This window comes from Platalea leucorodia (genome assembly GCF_965183815.1).
Source record: "Platalea leucorodia genome assembly, chromosome: 7".
NCBI classification, from domain to species: Eukaryota; Metazoa; Chordata; class Aves; order Pelecaniformes; family Threskiornithidae; genus Platalea; species Platalea leucorodia.
In genome coordinates this window covers 19,371,511-19,388,385 of record NC_138829.1, presented here as the reverse complement: position 1 = coordinate 19,388,385, position 16,875 = coordinate 19,371,511, and the positions used below count along the sequence as shown (strand labels likewise).

At 35.8% G+C, this 16,875-nt stretch overlaps 1 protein-coding gene across 2 annotated transcripts in view; it reads right to left on the bottom strand.

Moving 5' to 3' along the window:
- The window catches only part of TTC7B (tetratricopeptide repeat domain 7B), a 145,470-nt gene that overhangs the window by 40,773 nt on the left and 87,822 nt on the right, over positions 1 to 16,875 (bottom strand). For both annotated transcript variants that reach the window (XM_082317035.1, XM_082317036.1), the window contains 2 exons: positions 11,909 to 12,025; positions 7,531 to 7,628 (listed from right to left, as the gene is read on the bottom strand). In XM_082317035.1, the coding sequence (XP_082173161.1) occupies positions 7,531 to 7,628; positions 11,909 to 12,025 (215 nt within the window). The remainder of the gene's footprint in view (positions 1 to 7,530; positions 7,629 to 11,908; positions 12,026 to 16,875) is intronic.

The window sequence follows — 16,875 nt, the reverse complement described above, 5'->3', positions numbered from 1 at the left end:
TAACCAAAAAGTTAAGTCATCTCACAGAAACCTTTCTTTTCCAAGTTACAGCTACAGTTCAACTTCTGTGAACAAGAAAGTGTTTAATTTATTTTCTTCAGGCTTTTCTTAAGATAAACATTACAGGAGAGTCTACATGAAACCCATCTTTTAAATTCGATTTATAAGTCACCCTATGTAAATAAGCATGTTATGACTTCTTCAGTTCTTTCCTTGGTCATTTCCCAATAAATTCTTCACAACGTAGCCTAATGGACATGAACTAAGACATGGACTCTATCAGCCCTTAGTTGGCATGCAGGCTTGGAGAAAAAGAAAATCACTTTGCTATGCACATCAAATTTTCCTTCTGAAAATGAGTAAAAGAATGGAGTGTCATCCTTTGTGAAACATGGTCATATCAACTGACAAAACCACTATAACACGATTTCTTTTTATACCATAAAAGAGAGTATTACTAAACAGGTTTACATTCATCATGTTTTCAATGTTTCAACATTTACATAAAGAAAAAAATGCTTTAACAGCAATGCTCATGCAGGACAAAGTAGGAAAAATCCCATGACTTTCAACTTTACATGCACACAAAGCTGGCAGTAAGAACATTAGTGGTGGGACATACAGAGAACACTGTGCTAAAAAAAGCAACTGCATGATACAAAGAGGCAGTACCTTCTGCAGGACTAATACGTCACTGAAGTGATGCATTTGATAAGATAGATTGGCAGGTTTAGCCAAAACTAACAATTTTTCCTATAAAATTCATTACATGTCTGAGACACCTTTCACAATCACAAATCACAAAGCTAGCTTATCTTTTGGTACAAAGTTATGCATGGGGGTATTAGTCAGGTATGGACAGCATCATTCACAGAGCATCCTCTCAGCTCTTTGAAAAAGATTTTCCATACTTAGTCACTGTCAAACATGCTGTTTTACATATCTTCTTACTTTTCTCTTCTCCACCAAATTGGTCTCCTGTACTACCTCATAAAAATCTATGAAAAAGTAAAGTAATCAATTAAAAAAAACCCCCATAATTTACTACCGAAGGCTAAACACACAGCTTTATAATGTAACTGGTTAGAGAGAAAGAACGTCATTTCACATCCTGGTTAAAGCAGCAGTTATTTTTACTGATCTGTATTCTTCATTCTCTCTTATTTAGCATGTTTTCATAATTTCATTAATTTAAAGTGTACTCTTCAGAGATTCATTCTACAAGCAGAATTGGTACCACAAGAGAAAGTAGTAGTTTATTATGACCCATGACAGCAGTTGCAATGTTGCATTCTGGACCAACATACTCCTTAGAACAGCAAGTGGAATAAAATCTTCTCTAATACAACATACTGGCAGCTGGCCATTATGTTATACAAGACGTTCCTAATATATATCTTTATTTGCAGTCCTCTAGAAATGAATACTGCCTCTTTAATTATTAAATGCAAGTGTTAGTTGAGTTCATTCAGATCTCGTAAGATTACAGCCCTTGGGGTGACTGAATGGGCAAACAGCATCAGCCTTGCTTTACACGCTATCAAACTTCCACTGATGGACAAAACATGTACATTTTGTGGTAAAGGAAAAGGTGATTTAAGTCCTTGAGAAATTAATAGAACTGCACAGTGAATACTACTTACAAACTGAAAAAAGGGAGTAAAAACCATGAAAGTAAGCATCTGATGGATTGCCTTTGAACAGATCAAACCGCAAATTAAAATCCAAAGTAAGAAGGAGAAAAAAAATTTTTATATATATATAAACCAAGAACTCCAAGAAAGCCAGAGGATTTCTGATAATCTTCAAACTGTAAATCAGGTTTACAGGTTTCAAAAGATAAAAAAATTAAAGAAGATTACTGTTTACAATAAATATTTTCATAGAGCCTTTGCTACACCTCTAAAATCATGTTCCTGTTCAACAGACATTGGAAGTCAAGTCAATAATACAAAGTGCCTTTTGCTTCTTTCACTAGAAAAAAAAATTGAACTGAGCAAGATCATGAGATTTTTAGCCCTGGTAACTTTACTAACGTGCTATAAGTATCCAGGCAAAAATCTACTTACTCAAAGATACAGAGCTTTAACTTTCATTAATTATTTACACTATACAAAGAACTCCACTATCTGGGTTTTTTCATGGTTCTGCTACTTCTCATGCATATGGTGGAAGCTCCTTTCCCTGAGGATACAGTAGCTTGGAAAAGCAAAACTTGGGCTTTACATAATGGAATCTGTGCTTGGGCTTCTGCATTCTTTTAGTTTGCCTTCATTCTTGAGTGGGTTCTTATCAACTTGTAGCTCTGCAAAGAACAAGTAATTTAATGCTAACTTGGATGCACTGTTTATAGAGTAGGTCTGAGCAAGCTCAACTCAATGACACCCAAATCTGTAATAGCGATCAATCAGCTAGCTATTCAAATGCTTCAAGAAGAAAGTCAGACTTCAACTGGTTAAACTTCTGCAGGACACAGATTTCCTGCAGTCTAAAGGAAGTGCTTTTCTTAATTTCCAGTTACAGGTTTACATATGAGCTAGTGTTTTCAAAACTCTGGTCTTATGTCAGCTATTTTAACAAGTGAATTTTGCTAATACTCAAAGACTTACTTTCTACGTTTTGTTAGGAATTAATATGTTTGACATGATATCAGTTAAAGACTAGGTGTCAAAAATGAATTTCTTAAGATTAGATATAGTAAATGAAGTGACAAAAACAGCGCTATGCATAAAGCTATGAGTGAAGGACAATTTAACAGAAATGAAAAGGAGTTAGAAATGGCTGGAAAACTGTTGATTTTACCCTGCCACCTGAACTACTCTGGCAGCATTCTGTACAGTTTGTATTCAAACAACATGGAGATTGATCTTACAGCATGTTTAAATTGGCATCGTTTCAATGAACAGAACGGCTCTTGACTTGAAACAGCATAATGCTGATTTTCACTGCTTTAATACCTCTGAATCATTCCAATATGCCTTACCTGCAATATGCAAATACACATTGATAGTTAGGCAATTTCTTCCTTCCTGTGAATTTTCAGGGAAGGTTTTAGATGCAATTAGCTAAGGCCTTCTGAAATTACGTCATTAAAAACTGTACAGATAAGAAGGAAATTCTGTGGAAAGGAGAGTCTTGTTAGGCAAAAGATGCCAGCAATGGAAAAAATTTACAGCAGTAAATGCTACAAAGCAGTCTTGGCCAATAACCTCTTTTACCAAACACCTATCATTTTCTGTAACAGTCATGAGAACAGAGTAGTAAATATGTCTGTAACTTTAGCTCTTTTGGGATCAATAAAACAGGCTATTCTGATGAAACTTAAAACCCATTCAGTATTTCATAGAATCATAGAATGCTTTGGGATGGAAGGGACCTTTAAAGGTCATCTAGTCCATCCCCCCTGCAGTTGGCAGGGACATCTTCAACCAGATCAGGTTGCTCAGAGCCCCATCCAGCCTGGCCTTGAATGTTTCCAAGGATGGGGCATCTACGACCTCTCTGGGCAACCCGTTCCAGTGCTTCACCACCCTCATTGTGAAAAAATTCTTCCTTATATCTACCCTCTTTTAGTTTAAAACCATTACCCCTTGTCCTATCGCTATTGGCCCTGCTAAAAAGTCTGTCCCCATCTTTCTTATAAGCCCCCTTTAAGTACTGAAAGGCTGCAATAAGGTCTCCCCACAGCCTTCTCTTCTCCAGTCTGAATTTAATACTCCAGGCAGTATTTAATGAAGTGCATCTGAAAGGCCAGCTTTCACTGACACTATTGAAACTTAAACTGTTTAAACACCTTTTATCAGTTATGAAGATTATCAGAAAAATACAGCACAAACTAACACGCTCATCAGGAATAGAAAACCGGTTTACAGTGAGAAGGTGTACAGGGCTCAGGAACTTGGTCACAGTATGGAGAGGCTGCATGGGGCCAGACAAAGGTATCTGGTTTAGGATGAGGATGAGGAAGATGAGAAGATACAAACAGTTGGAGAGGAGACTCTGTTCTTGAGAGAGAAGATGAGGAAGTATCAGAGGCTAAAAAGCGAAACAAAGAGAATGATAAGGGTGTTGGGGGGACAGGAAAGAAAAAAAGATCCAAGAACAGGGTTTAATGGACTCATGGATGCCAAAAAATGCAAAGCATTTATTTCACCATTCAGTAAGATGGAAATGGCTTCTACATGAAATAAATATCACTTCTTCTGAAAGCAACTTAAAAAAAAAATACCCTGTACTCATATGTACTGTCCTTTCATACTAAACTAGACTAAAAAGACAAATTGAAGCTTTTTTTTCCCCTCTGTTCTAATGCATAAATTTGTAAAATATATTTAAGGGGAAATAAAGACCAAAGTTTAAAACTCAGCTACCATTGTTTCTTCCTATGATACACTCAGTGGACTGCAAGCAATACACAACAAATTGAATAATCTGTTTTTAAAAAGATTTGAGTGCAACTTACCTTAACCAAAATAGCCAACTGAGTCTCAAGTGATTTGCATATGCATATCTATCTTTGGATAGGAAATGTGCCTGCCTCCCTGTGAGATTTTACTTCAGTGATTGATTCAAAACTCCATATTTATCTCCTTCATTGGTATATACAAGTATGGGTGCCTGCCACTCATGGCAAACCAGCTGAAATAGGAGGCAAACTTAAAGTAGATTTGCCACAGTTATTGATCAGCTCATTAGAATTAACAGTCTAGCCTTGTAAGAAATCCACAAAACACTTTTTTTATACTTCAAAGGTTACACAAATTTAAACTTGAATCATTTAATCATTTCTGATAATGAGATTGGTAAGAGCTCTGTATAAAACTGTTTTTTAAGATTTTTTTTTTTCCCAAGTTTCAACTTCTGCTTAATTGATACATGTAAGAAAAAAGAATGCTTCACATCCATTACATACCTAGATGTAATTTTTTAAAGGATTTTAAAATTCAAATTGCAAGTACATAAGACTTCAGATTTGAATTTTAGCTCTCATTTCTTGGTACTCAGATTGGCCGAACTCAGACTAGACAGGCAAAGGGGATCATCATCATAGGTGGCAAACAAAGTTAGGAAGGGGAAAATTTCCAAACGTTCATGTGTATACACACACATAAATGCTTACACATGGTAGCATTATACTGTATAAAGAGGAGGGGAGCAAACGTTTCTGTCCTAAAAGGATTTTCCGCAATACCTTTCCTGCATACCCCTATTTTAACATTTGTTTATTTATTTGTCAAATTTCTTCTGCATTTCTAAATACTGGGGATCCACAGAATTTGCACATGAATTCTTTCAGCCTATAAAGGTCTAATATCTCGACTATCTCTTGTTTATATCATCTACCTTTTTGTGAACAATGTTTTTTTTGACAGTCTCCTTGAAGTTTTCTCACTCAAACATTATGACAAGCTTGACTTCTTTTATTCTTACAGTACCATAACCTTTTAATTTCTGCAAAATTTTTATATAATTTTCTGAATGAAGAATTTTGGATAGAAGTTGGATATGGAGCTTTTGTATGTATACTACTGTATAGATACAGTAGATAACAAAGCTCTAGTCCTTACCAGAATTTGGGTACTGGTATTACAACAAGGTTTCTTCTGCTAAAATTAACAATTAAAAAAACCCAACCAAACAAAAACCAACCCCAACACCCCAAAAAACAAAGAGACCCCCCCAACCCATCCTCCACAATTACCTCTTACAAGAAAAATAATCAAAAAGGGATCTCATCTTTTTAATTTCCCATCTTGTCCTCCTTAACAGTAGACATAAGCTCTAAGAACACAGCTGAGATTCAGAAAAAAAGACAAATTGGAACTTCTAGAAAAATCAGAACGCATGTATAGATCCTGTTTTCCAATCAAGATATTGGCTGCAGGATTTGAATCTGGAGCAAGCTTCTTGAAAAGCTCACTGTTTTGGATGAGGGTTCATCTTTACTTAAATGTGTTGAGGACTATGCTGTCTTCAAAAAGCACCAATTCATTATGCTCTCAAGTGTGGCAGATATAGAATAGGACACTCTGAAGGTGTAGATAAAGAGCTTTGTGTCCCCATGGGGGAAAAACAAACAAAATCCCACAACTAACTGCAAAAAAACTCCCACAACACCCTCCCACAAGCAGCACTTTTTTGAAGGCATAAAATAAATTATCTATATGTATGTCTATCTATATATGTATATGAAACCTTTAAAATCTAGTTATGTCCTTAAAATGAAACAATGAGGTAGACTAGAATATAGAATGATCACTATAGAATGATATAATGTTATCTTATACCTTGTAATTATACGAATACAAGAAGACAGAAAATTCCACATTAGGGGCAGCAAGCTAAATTATGCCATACTTCAGACCATATCATATTGCAGTTCTTTGAAATCAGGTGACCTGATCTTTGTAATCAAAACTGTTTGCCACTATAGCAAGCATAGAACACTTTATATTTACTTACATGATTTCAAAATTGAGTGAACATTCGATCCAACTTTAACTTTCAGAAGTTAACTATCTAAATTGGATTTTTCTCTACTGCACAATTCTGATATTAAACAAATAGACACATTACACATTTCAATGTATCTTAATTTATGGGTCAGTGTATTGTAATTTGTAGATTGGCAAACTTTCCCAGAAGCTGTTTGTGTCAAAGTGTGATTAAGCAGAAATTCACATCTGAAAGTGCCAGGAAAAGCATGCTACAGCTTTGAGATAAAACCCAGGAAACAGAAAACTCTCAATATTTAGAATGCAAGTAACATACTGTAAAGGTTTTTGGAACGAGCATCATCATAGTAATTCCTTCTGCAATTTTCACAGAATGCATGGCTCACCTGCTTTTTGGTTATAAGACTTTTAAGGCATATCAATTTGCACTGCAATAACTGAATGTATTAAAATAGGCAAATTACATATTGTAAATATTTACTGACATGTAACAATCAGCTTTTATGTAGTGCACCTGTGCACCACAATTTTTTATATATATATATCAAAATATCAGAGAATATATGATTCATAGTAAATAAATTTTGCTTATAATGTCAAAGCTATGTCTACAGTAAGCCAACCCACCTATGTAATTATATTTTAATATGTACTAGAGACTTCAATTAATTTAATTAGCAATGATGTCTTCATGTTTTTTGACATTAAATTTTTTCTGAAATTTTTCTCATTTACCCTTTAAAAAGAAAATATGTGCAAATACTGAATAGATAGAAAAGCATAGGACTTTGGCAAATAGGCTAGCTCGGCATACTAATTTTAGCCCTTGCATAAGAAAATACCACTAAGCTCAGCAAGATCCATACTCAGATATTTTAATTTACAGAGAATGTGGTCTGCAAGTACTTCATAAATAAAAAAAACCCCCTTAACATTGCACAATGTCTATTGCCACTTATATGACAACAATGAAAATATCATTTCATTTTTCAAAATAAAACAAAAAAAACCTAATGCAAAATCTAGCTATGGCCAGACCATTTTACCTATTTTATTGTTCAAATGCAGTTCTTACCTGTTTCAGGATCGCTGAAATCTGGTAATGTAATTGTATTAAGCTGTCGTCTATCAGCAATAGCTCTGTCTAACAGGCTGCTCCCACGTCCAGAATCACTGTAATGAAGTATAGAAATTGTAAGCTATTAAAATATAAAATTATATACTGAGATACAAGTTGCATGCTGCCCTCCTCCCACAAAGGTTCTTGCTATAAAAGTTCTTGCTGTGAACAATTTTAGTACCAAGCACCACTAACCACTCACAGTGCATTCAGCCAGCTGCATTATAACAGAATTAAGCTGAGCAAAACGAAATCCATATTTACTTCAGCAACTCTGTTTTCATAATTAATGGAACCACGAAGGGAATACAGGCTTTTAATTTGATTCATAGCTAACAGCTTTAGAGACAGGATTTATTGTACCTTAAACTTTTATATAATATGAGGTACAGCTCTCACAGTAAACTGAGATGGTAGACGTAAGTTTGAAAATCCACACTTTTGTCAGACTGAAGAGAAACACTAAACTCAGGACATCTAATTTTAGGTGAAGATGTTATAAAGATGCCGTAACTACATTTCACATAAAAAGGCATCACTTTTATCTCTAGAGTTTTGGGTTGTTGTGGTTTTGAGGGCTTTTTGTGTTTGTTTTTGTTTGTTTGTTTGCTTGTGGTTTTGTTTTTTGTTTTTTTTTGTTTGTTGTTGTTGTTTGTTTAGGGTTTTTTGTTTTGTTTTGTTTTAATACACACACACATATTTTAACTGCCTAATGTTGAATTTGATCCTAACAGCACAGTACAAACATTTTGAACATTTCCAACACCTTGGGAGCCTAAGCAGTAGCAGTGGCTTTCACTGATTGCTCCTGTGGACAAATGCACTTAATTTCTACTTTAGTTGTAACTCAGTATCTGTCCCTCTTGTTGATATACTTGCTGGAAAGCTAATTGCTCCTAGGACCACTATTAAAGATTCAGCAGAAGAACAGGGACTGAAGAACTAAGTGCTCCTTCTCCTTAAGATGAGGCAAGTATTGAGACACATTGACAGAAAAGTGTGAGGAAGCACATATGGGCACTCCATCTTTAACATTCTATGGTTAATACAGTAATTTAATTTTTAGGATAATACAATAATTTAATTTTTAGGACCTGGTACTGTTCACTATCAATGAATACTTATTTAAAAACCTCATTTAAAAAAAAAAGCACCCCACAAACTTAAAAATAATTGAGCTTTAAAGCAACTGGGTTGTTAGCCCAACTCAGTAGAGTGCAAACGTTTGTCTGATTCTCCCCAAAGAGAAAAAACTCCACAAAATTCCTAGCTTAACGTAAAGCCTGAGAGACTTTAATCTAAACTGCAAGACTGGAATTCAGTATATCTTTCCATTTGCCTTAATTTTAAAATCCCCTCCTCCTGAATTTGAACTGAGAGAAGGGCAAGAAGCCTTTCCGCAACTCTTTACCGTTGCACACTTCAAAAACCAGTGAAACAACTTCCTCTCTTTGTACAGCTGTCACTAAAATGGTATAAATAAAACTGTGCATTACCCTAACATTATTGCATGACTGATTTCCTTACAAAATGATGCCGTTATAGAAATCCACAGGAAACAGAAGGGAGCTTTCTGGGACACACACTATCAGCTATAGTTGTTACTTCATTTGGTGCATATTTTCTGGTAACCGCTGTATTAATTACTTCCTCAATCCACAAGCAATAACATGCCAAATGTTGCTGTCACGGAGAGCCAAGCTTAGCAGAAGTATCTTCTAAGCACAGCACTGGCATTGTGGTTTGTTCTGTTTTCCTAATGCAAACTAAGAACTGGAAAAGAATGGAACTATTTTCTAATGAACTTCAAGCAGCAGGCTGAAGATAAACATTTAAACCTTCCAAGCCTTGCACCACAAAATAAGTTTTAAATGCATATTGACCATCTCATGAGGAAAATGTTGTATGCCAATTAAAGTCAAAAGAAAATTGTTGTAAATAAGCTGAACAAAGGTAAGGCACAGTCTTGCATTTAGCCTTTATTTTGTGTGGTATATCTAGTTACACATGATTTATTTTCATTATTAAAAGACTATTGAGGACACTGAACCCAAGTTTGCTCCATAAAATCTGATTAATTGCAAGAAGAAATATTTAACATAAAACACAGCTTATCAAAAAAGTGAGTTCTTGTCTCATTGGGAAAATGCCACATCAAAATTAGTTTTCAGTCTAAACCAGAAGAGAAAAAGATGTTTCAAATAAGCATAAAGGATACTTAAATCTTTGAAAAACAACATTCTAAAAAGGTTTCAAATGATTAAAAGACCTTTTATTATTGGCTTAAAGAACTACTAAAAAAGCTTCAATTATTTCCAGTGGGAGACATAATTTTCAGATGATGCTGTTCAATAAAATGAAGTGTGTGTTAAAATTACAGAGGTTGGAAAATTTAAGTTTTCACAACAATTCTGCATCATCATTCTTTACTACATCTGGAGTGCAGTTGAGTGAATAGAACTTCCCAGTCACATTTCAGGTCTGAGTGATAATTTTTATTCCAGTCCAACAGATCTGGATCACCGTGATACAATATGAAGGTATTCAGCCCTTAAATTTCACATGGACCATCCAAAGAAAGGTTACAGCTTGGTATTCGTATTCACTGTTTGATATATTCACTCTGAATGAGTGATTCATGAAACCTGTCTCCTTCCATCATGACACTTATCCACAGCTCCTGTCCATTCCATTCCTAATTTGATTTTAATTTGTTACCATAAACCAGACCTTCAAGAAAAGCTTTAAATGTCAAGATAAAAAAAGCAGTAAAAACTCTCAGATGCAAAGTAGTCCTCATTTTTTTTCCACTTAGATGTTCTTGAAGGAGAACAGTGATGTGAGAATTAGCAAACATTGCTGTTTGAAGCTGACACAGCCAAGAGTAAGTTTTCACAGTCACTGCTGATGTCTGAAGGAAGCATTACTTAATGTGTATTTAACATGGCACAGTAGCTCTTAGCACAACAACAACAGCAAAAGAGTAATGACAAGCCATGATTACAGCCCTGATCAGTGTAGAGGATGTAACAGCAGAGATGGAAGGTGAGAAGTTGTGCTGGAGTACATGCAAAACCTCACTGAAATCAAGCTTACATAGAAATTGTAACTATTCTGCACAGCACAGCATTCTGACAATAAACTCCCCTCCCCACACAGACAACCAGCCAACTAAAATAAACCACCACCCACTAAGTTAGAAGAGAAATTCTCTCCCAGGTCCCTGCTGCTAGTTCAGTGACTTTGAGCTGAAAATAATTCAGCTCAAACCTTTCCGGTTGCTGACATACTTGCTTTCTATAACCCCTGAGTCCTGCTCCTGCTCCGGAGCGCAGTGTCAGTCTCCCGCAATGCGCTGTGACTGACTTGGGTCCCTTCCCAGGATTTTCCTGCCACACCCTCCAGACTTTCCTGCTCTGAACTGCTCACTAGTCGCTAAGGAGTGAAGCAATTTTCCCTCTTTACATAACTGATATCAAACAAAGTAAGAGCAAAAGATGACTAGATAATATTCATCCTACTGCTATACAGGTATCTGATGCCACTTGGTACAAATCTCTTCTGCTGCAGCATCTCTTCTCCAGAAACTGTCAACCCTTCAAACAACCAGATAGCAGGAAATTCTGCATGTCCTCTTCTCCAGGTACTTGATAAAGGTATTGAATAGTACCAGCATGGATTTCTGCAAAGTGGCCTTCCTGTTTATTTCACAGCTTATCTAAATATATATAGCAAAGGGCCTTCACAGAAGCATTTTGGAAACCCCAATAGGACTACATCAACTTATACAAATACTTGCTAATGCCTTTGAAGAGCCTAAATACATTCATAAGCAAGACCTCCCTTTAAAAAAAAGCCATGCTGACTGCAAGCACATCATATTTATCCATGTGACCTTTGATGTTTCTATAGTCTTAATTAACATCTAGTCCTCCTTCATTTTATTTAGTGAAAGTCCTTCAACTAAATTTCCACTACAGCAATCTCTCCACTAGCCAATATAAAAGGCTCTATAACCCAGATTGGGGAAAAAAATCAAGACAATACCAGTATATTCAGCCCCATCAAGGAGAATGGCAGTTACCCAATCTCTGTCATCAGTCCTTAACACTGCAGAGTTTATTAGCTTTGGTATACCTTACTTCACACAACTCTGGGTAGTTTCTGCATGTCCATCAACTGGTATCTTTGCACTTCAGTCTGGAGATTCGCAGGGGATTAGTTTGTTCATACGAAATATCAGACCAAGTAAAAGCAGGACTGCTAACCTAATACTGCCCTGAAAGGCTACTGAGCAAGGTATCGAGCAGCTGAGAATTCTACAGCATCTTACCTTGGGTTAGTGAGATTGTAGCAGGATTTCCAAATCTGGAGCATGTGTTTACAGGTAAGGAGTGCTTCATCTGGGCCTCTGCACAGGGACTCCAGTTTGACTTTTGTAAACAGTAATCTAGTGAAAAGGGAAAGGAAATTAAAAGAGAAAGAAAAGAGATTCCAATTCAAGCAAAACATTTTTAAAGATAGCCAACAGCACACCAAACTGGAGAAAACATAACTTCAAAGATGGTGTTAATTTAAATAATTGTTTCATGAAGTAATTACAATAAAGTCAAATATCTAACGTCATCAAAGTAACAGCGCTTTTTACAGGATAGGCTTTTCAACTAGACAGAAACAATAGTTGGCAGGATTTTAAAATTTTTTTTAAAAGTTAAGCAAGACAATATAGCTTAGTGAAATTAGCAGGACCACTGAAACAGTACTTCATATGTTGAAGAGCAAAGAGACAACTTCACTGAAGAAAATCTTTACTACTTTTATGAGAAAGGAAAGTATTTTCCATTAACTGGCTCAGATGATAGTTATCTGAATGTAAGTCACGAAAGAAAGCAACTCAGTACCGATGCAGGTTACTTTCCTATAATATCAACTTCTATTACAGGAAATGGAAGAGGCTATACGAAAAAGATACCGCTAGACCAGAAAGAATCATGGGAGGTAGTCAGCATTGGTAAGGTCAACAAGAAAATGTAGCTCCACTCTACATTATGTTGCCATCAGCAGGCACTAAAATTGATGTTTGATTTGAATTCTGAACATTTTGAATATTTACAAGTGACAACCTGAAGAAAGCACATCGTTCATCAAATATGCAGCAAACTATTCATAATGGAAGCAAACATGTTTGCTGGAAGCCACTAGAAATTTATTTTGATTTTTGAAGTTGATGTAATGCCAGCAAGGCAAATAAAGTGCATAGCCTCATAAGATGACGACTGCACATTCCTTTTACATTCCATGTATCAGTAGAAGGTTCTCCACAGAGATTAACTTTGACACCTTCCTGGATAATTAAAGAATATAAATGCAATGAGACAATAAAGGAGCTAGTCAATTGGTATGCATATTTATAGGAGTCACAGCATCTGGGAACAGATAATACACTGGAAAAATACTAATTTAAAAGCAATTTTCAGTAAATTGCAAGATTAAAGAGCACAAAGCAGGTGGAGAGGATGCATATAAATCTGTTAGCCTACTTTCTGTTTTTAAACCAGGTGTACTTTGGCATTTTATTCCAGTGCAACCTTAATCATCCTAAGTGAAAAATTTACATGATTGGTCATATGGTTTGTGTGGGAAGACTGAGAAGGGTGTACAGGGCATGTGTGAAAGCTCAGAGCTTTCTTATCCCAAATACAAATTTTGAGGCTGCTAATAGTAACTGCAAACTGCCAGAGGGTTTTCTCAAGAATAAGAAATGACATCAAGCGCCTCAGCGTTACAGTAGCTAAAGCTTTAGTGTTGCACTGAACGTCCTTTGCACTGAACGTACCCAGCATGTAAATCTAAAAATGAATCACGCTACCTTAATTGTACAATGTGTGTGTTGGTGGGACTGAGGAAACGAAAGGCAGGTCACCGAGTTAAAGAGAATGAGCACCTGTGGATAAGCAAGGTAAGTAAGGTCATATGAAGTCTCACCTGATGTCTTATAGGAAGGCAGAACAGAGTAATCAGTTTAGCTTTTTTCCTATCAGTAAATTGGATTTGAGTATACAGGGAACTATATGGATAATTTAAAGTCATATTTCATTTGGCAGCGCGGCCCTCTCTAGGTACTCATTTAACTGTGATTATATCACTGGAAGAAAAAATGTCCAGGTCTGTACATCATTTTACTCAAGAGAGAAGGAAAATGACAAATAATCTCCTCCTCCCCTCACATTAATACATCTATTCTACCCCGGACACACACACACCCTGCCCAAACAACAAGACCTAGGCATCAAAACCCAAACCCAAAATCACAGGAATCTACCTCATACAATCCCTTTCCTCTTTCTCTGTATGTAAAAAGAAGAGTGTACTTTTTACAGTTGGGAGAGCCTATGGAAGTTCAATTTTTAAAAATTTGTGATCATAAAGCACTTTACAAAAGTTATGGAACATAATAAATTCAGAAGCACTGAATTTACAAGTCATTCTAGAAAGAAGATAATCATAACATATACCTTATTATGTACAGTTTACAGATAGATAGACTGAATTTACATTAACAGCCTTCAAGCATTTAAGACTTTCAGGAATTCTGTAGAAGAGAGAAGGCACAGGGTCAGTAAATCACTAAGATTCAGCATGCAAGAGCTAAAAGAAACATTGAGCAGAAGATAGAAAGGGAGGGGATTTGATTATTAAGAAATGCCTTAAACGTGTACAAAATAGCAGAAGTCTATGCAACAAAAATGTAAAGAGCCTGGAGTACTAGTGCAGGATTCAAGGGCAAGATAGTAGAAGACAAATACACTTGTAAGAATTAAAGCAACACATCAGTGTCTGATGCTTTTGGATGCCTTTCGTACACATGCAACATCATCCCTGTTTCTTATGCATTATGGCAATCAAGGGGACTGGATGGTTGCATGTTTCCCATAATACAAACAATAAACAAAGTATGATGGAAAAATATTCATAATTCTAATAAAGAAAGGCTGTGCAATTGTATCTAATGGAGGAAAAAAAAAAGTACACTGGTGTGGGATTATCCACACTAAACCAAAAATAATCTTTTGAATAGAGAAGGTTGCATTTCTAAAGCCACACAGAGCAGTTTCCCTGGGTCCAAGAAATATTTTGACTATAAATCAAAATAACTAAGACACTTCAGAAAAGTTAGATGGGATGTTAATAACAAAATGAAAACTTGCCAACTAAATGTTTACTTAACAAATGGGGGAAGGAAGGGAAGAAAGAGGAAGGAGGCAATGGGCAGGAGGAACAGCACGTGACAAACAGGTCTCCCAAACTAACTTAATTCTTCCAAGTTCCCCTGAAATATGGCTGGAGATATGAGTTCATAACAAGATAAACAAGCAGCTCAGGCACAAGGATTATCAGGAAGGTTTTAGAAACCATGAGGTAGATCATCTGAAAACGGATTTTCTGAAAAGTCAGCTTCAAGCATCTGTGGAAACAACTCTTCCAGCATACAGCCTGCATTACTGACACAGAAAATTTTAAACTTTACAGGGAGATTTTCACACCTGTTTTTAATACACTATTAAAAACAGTGAAGAATGGATAAAAAACTACCAAGAGACAGGATGATGGAAATCAAGCTGTACCTTTTATGAGTATCATGAATTATCTGGTTGTGTCTGTTTGTAAGTGTTGGAGGCTTAAATTACTGGCCCATGGTGCAGAACAAAACATGACAGAGTAACCACAGCATGGTGGGACAGCACTCATGACTAAGAATGCAAGTACTGAGGAATAGGCAATATTCAAAACAGAACTGAAGAGTAGAACCACGTGTGTCAGTGACATGTCAAACTGGAATAAATATAACAGATAACAAGAATAGAAATCTGTTTGGGTCAAATCCTTTGGGGAAGGGAAGTGGGTAAAACAGGTTCTGTTAAAGACATGAGACTAATGAGGCATTTGTTCCAGCATCAGTGTTTGATATAGATGCAGATCTTTAACGTTAGATAAAAATAAACTGAATTGTATCATTTTAGGAGACTAATTACCCAGATACAAAGTGGAGAACAAATCAAACTCTTAAGTGGAAGAGCTTAGTTATTCTTGGAAATAATAGTTGATAGATTTATGAAATAGCTACTGAAGCAGGAAACGACTCCATTACTTCAAGACTGTTCTCACTAACTAATGAGGATATTATAAAACAGCTGCTTGTAACCTAATCCACATATTACTGGATTTTTATTTAAATAAAGAATGAAAAATCCCAAATGGGTTTATAACTAGGTCTTTGAATTTCAGCAGCATACACCCAAATAATTTGATAGTGAAGGTTAGCAAAGACATCCGAGATACAGCAGAAGCCTGGCATTTAACAGAAAGATGCTAAAACGTTTAAGGATCCACGTCTCAAGTTGAAGGGGTAAAACTTGATGTTTGACAAGCTAATCATTGATAACACTGTGCAAGTAAGACATCAGAAACACGCAGAGATCCTATCAAGAATAGCAGGGGACTGAGAGGGGAGAGAAGAGAAAGAAAAATCAGCACAGAAAGCTGCATCTTAGGTACATAATAAAAAGTAAAGTTAAGCTACACTTGAACAGGTTATTATACATGAAAAGTTAGTCTTTAAAGGCTTTTTTGTACCTAAGTAGGAAAAAGAAGAAAATGTGTATACCAAATATGGACAACAGGATGAAGATTAAGGATATTCAGGAATGAACCCCCAACATCCACTATAATCCTTATCTATGTTGTCTCAGATATGAAAACAATACCAAATGGAGAACAGGAACACTTTAAAAGTGATTAAAGCTAATGCAGTAAAAAAGAATGCATTTCTCAGAATTATGAAACAGTGACACATAAGATTGTCCTTTTGAAAGCAAAAACTTTAAAGAAAATATCACTTCTGTAATGACTGGGGAACAGCAACCATATTGCCAATGTTTTTTTGGGGAGAGAAGGCACAGATGAATATATACAATCTTAATAACATGCAAAATTTATACAAAAATAGCATACAAAAAATGAAAGGAGTATTAGATAACATTGTTAATGGAAAAATGGGTTATAGTTCAAGTTTAATAAAGAGATTGTACCAAACAACCCGTGTAACAGTTATTCGAAACCAGAGCTGCCTAATAGTCAGGTTCATCAAGGTGAGACAGCTGTGAAGAGGGCAGATGCAATTCTGGAACATACTCGTTGGAGCAGAAAGAGAAAGAGACAGTGCCATTGTACAATACCCTGAGACCACATCTGGAACGTTATACATAATTCTCATTATAACAGTTAAAAACAGACATACGA